The following is a 4,058-nucleotide window of genomic DNA, read 5'->3' on the forward strand; positions in this document are numbered from 1 at the left end:
TATACGAAATTTTATACCTTTTGCGAATGTGTTATATCGCCAATAGCGCCAGGGAATTTTATTGGTGTCACCCGTTGAGTCGGTCAGCATGTGCTACAACCACTCTGTTAATTAACATTGTGTGCAGATTTTGACCATAAACTGCAGCAGGGAAACGAGCTCGAGGAAATCCAGTGGCGTAGTCAAGGCAATAGCTTTAAGATATTAATATTCTTTTTACCACGCTTTCTGTTTCCAAATTAATTACTTTTAATTCGTGTGTAATTTTTGTCGGTGTCCCGTCAAACCAGGAAAACACCAAACCAACAATACCAATTTTAAAGAAATTTTTGAGCTGAGAGGATCCGGCTCCCGGAAAACCATACGTATATATATATCTGGCTAAGAGGGCTCTTTTAGGTAAGCTGTTAGAGTTTCCTGTGGTTGTTGCAGCGCTATAGTTGCGCTTTCATGTTTGTTTTTTTGTGCGATAGGAAATACCAGTCGAGATTCTTGTAGTATGTAAGTATTTGCGTATATTATAAACTTTGTAGTTTTCTTTTGAAATGTTATGTAATAAATATTGTTATAATCTGAAACTGGTAAATGGAGCCCTAAATGACTAGCTGAATTAATATAGGAGGGACGGGAAGATGACGAAGGTTGGAAATTAAAAGAAGTGATTGGAGAAATAAATAGAAAAGGGGGGAACCGCCGGAAATGAACGACCGACCGAGCGGTTCAAGGGCACGTGGGCTTCCTTTGGGACGATATATGCAGATGACGATGGAAACATCCGCCTCGCCTCAATGTGGCCAAGGGTTGAGAACCGCGCCAATAACATATGCTGAGCTAGCATAGGTAACCACATTGATGTCAGAAAAAAAGGCGAATATGCAGGTACGTGTACGTGACACTAATAAATATAGCGCCCAAACTAAAGCATAGCGATGAGATCAGCGCCACAGGTTGAAATTGGCGCCCGCGAATGAGCCAGAAAAGTAGATGTTCTTAGGGAAAACACCAGGACAGAGCTAATAAGAACCAGAGGAAATAAACAGATAGCTCATTCAATTATAAATATATTTAAAAAAAAGGAAATTATTAGTTAGTATACGACATACAATCCGTTCATTCAACCAAACTGGTCTGGCTATATGTGACCTCCTACCAAACCAGTGACTTGCTTAGGTGGAGCCCACTAAAATTCAATGGCATCTGCATAGGAACGGGGGAGCAGGTGGTCAGACACCGACAATAGCCCACCGATGGCAAAGTCGGATAGAAGTAGTCCGGGCTAAAAGCATCGTCCGTAAACAAATCCTTTTTTTTTGTAAGTCAGAGAAGTGTACGTTACTAAGTTTAGTTTGACAGTAGATTCAGTTGGTTTATAGTTATATATAATTTTTTTTCTTCTTCAAGTCCGAATTGCTTAAAGCCGGGTTGCTCTGGATCCAATCCACTCAGACAGCTTGCTGAATCTCCAAATCTTGACAGAGTCGAAACACCAATCCCCGAAGCACCGTCCTCCTACCCTATCAAACAGTGTTGCTCTGGATCTAGTCCATTCAGACAGCGTGTATAACATCGGAAATCGTGATCAACCGAATCAACAATATGAGAAGTGAGGGTGCAGATTGGAAACTAGTCCTTTCCAACTGCCCAAACAACTGAAGCAGCAATGTAAGAAGAAAGGTGCAGATTGGAAACTAGTGCTTTCCAACTGCCCTAACAACTGAAGAAACAATGTGAGAAGTGAAGGTGCAGATTGGAAACTAGTCCTTTCCAACTACCCTAACAACTGAAGCAGTAATATGAGAAGGGAAGGTGCAGATTGGAAACTAGTGCTTCCCAACTGCCCTAACAACTGAGGCAATAATATGAGAAGTGAAGGTGCAGATTGGAAACTGGTCCTTTCCAACTGCCCTAACAACTGAAGCAATAATATGAGAAGGGAAGGTGCAGATTGGAAACTAGTCCTTTCCAACTGCCCTAACAATACCGCCTGGAACTTGCCAGTCCAGACCACTTGTCTAGTTTGCCTGCTCTGCCGTATGATTGGGAACTGCAATTGTGTTTTCTTGGAATTTCCGACCTTGTACTCGATTATTCAAATAAATTGAAGTGGATGGTCGGAACTTTTTGGAGGGGGCAATTGCATATTTTTATTCATGCGGCCTAATATGGACCTATGTAATATAATATATATAGTTTTTGTATACATAATTTTATATTTAATTTGGTAATTTTTGCAATAAGAACATTACAATTCAAATACATATGTATGTACGAATATCATAGTTGTATTATTAAGTCGTAAGACTGTAACAAATAAATAAATAAATAAAAAAATAAGTTGCTTGGAATGCAAAGAGACCGCAACTGTCCAAACAATTGTGAAGCATAACGCGATAGATCTTCCAAAAAAAAAAAAATAATAATAATCCTCCGACATTTTTAGTTACAGAAAGAGCATACGCTCCCACAGGAATGATAGGGTCTGCTCCAATCACGACTATAAATTCAAAAAAACAAAACAAAAATAAATAAAATAATAATAATAAATAATAATTTGAAACCCCGCAGTCATCTGAACTTCCCGCTTGTAAATCAGACGGGTTTAAAGAACAAAAAGAGTAAATTGAGGGCTATAGGTAAAGAATATCACGCGGATGAAAGGTGTCCATCCCATACAAGACGCGCTCTAAAACTAGAAACGCTGCTATGCATGCAGCGAATGTGCCAAACCCTAAAGCGCCATGCGCAAACGACTCAGCGTTTATAGATCTCTCGGATCGAATTAGGGGCGGTAATGTTGGGGCAAGTCGTGGAGATATTAGGCAGGGAGACTGCAATAATTTACCAGGGAATCAAGATCGCAGTACAGGGGCGGTCCCTAAACAACATAACGAATTGCAAATAACCCACTCAGTGGGAGGGCCAACACCCACCTTGACCTTTCCCCATCCTCCGTCCACTAACAATATCGACGCTAACCTGGTTCCTCAAATAGTTTAACCAACGCGCGAGATTTTCGCAAGGAGTTAGCGCCGGTTTTAAAGCAGCTGTCTCCAAGTCGTTGGTCCGGCATCTGGAAGAGAAAACAACAAGGAAATTAGTAGATCGGAAATCAATATCGAAAAGTGGGGCATACATAAATTATCAGGGACATCGCGATTCTATGTCTATCGAAGATTTTTTGTTCCGTTTAGAGTACTTAAAAGGGCAATACGTGTGCTCGGGGGGCGAGATATTACGCGATTTCCATCGGCTATTGGGCGGAGAGGCGCGTGAGTGGTACTGGCTGTATATCCGTTTTCACGGTAAGGTCGACTGGCCCAGTTTACAATTTGCGCTCAGACGCCAGTTTGCATCACAACGCATTGCGATGTTTTCCGCGTCGGGAACGCGTGATTTGTAGCAACGCGCACAGCGGGTAAATCAAATCTCTTCAACCGAAGACGATGAGCGTTTTACTCCCGGTGATGAGTGTCAAGTCACCGTGGAGGAAATACGCCATAAACGCTCAGCTAAGCCACCAGTCGGGCGCTAAAATATGTCATGCTGGACTGTGGTGCCGAGCGCCACTTTTTCACCGAATGCATGTCGCTTTAACGTCGAATTTTTTGTTTCAAGTGCGGAAAGTTGGATGTGATGACACCAGTGTCCAACGTGTACTCCAGCGGGAAACTCGGTACGGAACGCGATTACGACGCGGGAATCGCGCTCCACTCAAACCCCGCACGAGTTGAGGCCTCTACGAATACAAAAGCAGGCGATGAGTTGAGCCGTGATGCAAACTCATCTGAAACCAAAACGAAAAATATTATTTCTAGTAAAACAGTAAATAAGGGAAACATAGCAATCACAAGTAATGGGAGTAGGCCATCTTACGAAGATAGACTAAGGAACTATCTCGAAACGCGCCGACGAATTTTCGCGGATAGTGCCCTAATGGGACGCCGAGGAGTGTCGCGAAGAATACAAAAGGCCCGTGAAAGATTCCATCAGCAGAAAACACTGCGGCAAAAAGTCGTAGCGTCGATAAGAAACGCTGATCAACAGGATCCGCGCGCTTA

The 4,058-nt window shown here is 42.4% G+C and overlaps 1 protein-coding gene across 1 annotated transcript in view; it reads left to right on the forward strand.

Annotated features, from left to right (window-relative positions):
- Positions 1–2,764, forward strand: part of LOC118756266 — a 3,948-nt gene extending 1,184 nt beyond the window's left edge. Inside the window, exon 3 of the mRNA XM_036491036.1 lies at positions 2,566–2,764. Within this exon, the coding sequence (XP_036346929.1) occupies positions 2,566–2,764 (199 nt within the window). The remainder of the gene's footprint in view (positions 1–2,565) is intronic.
- Positions 2,765–4,058: the final 1,294 nt, after the last annotated feature.

The sequence above is a fragment of the Rhagoletis pomonella genome, unplaced genomic scaffold (assembly GCF_013731165.1).
Source record: "Rhagoletis pomonella isolate Grant_MI unplaced genomic scaffold, Rhpom_1.0 Rhpom_scaffold_00002, whole genome shotgun sequence".
NCBI classification, from domain to species: domain Eukaryota; kingdom Metazoa; phylum Arthropoda; class Insecta; order Diptera; family Tephritidae; genus Rhagoletis; species Rhagoletis pomonella.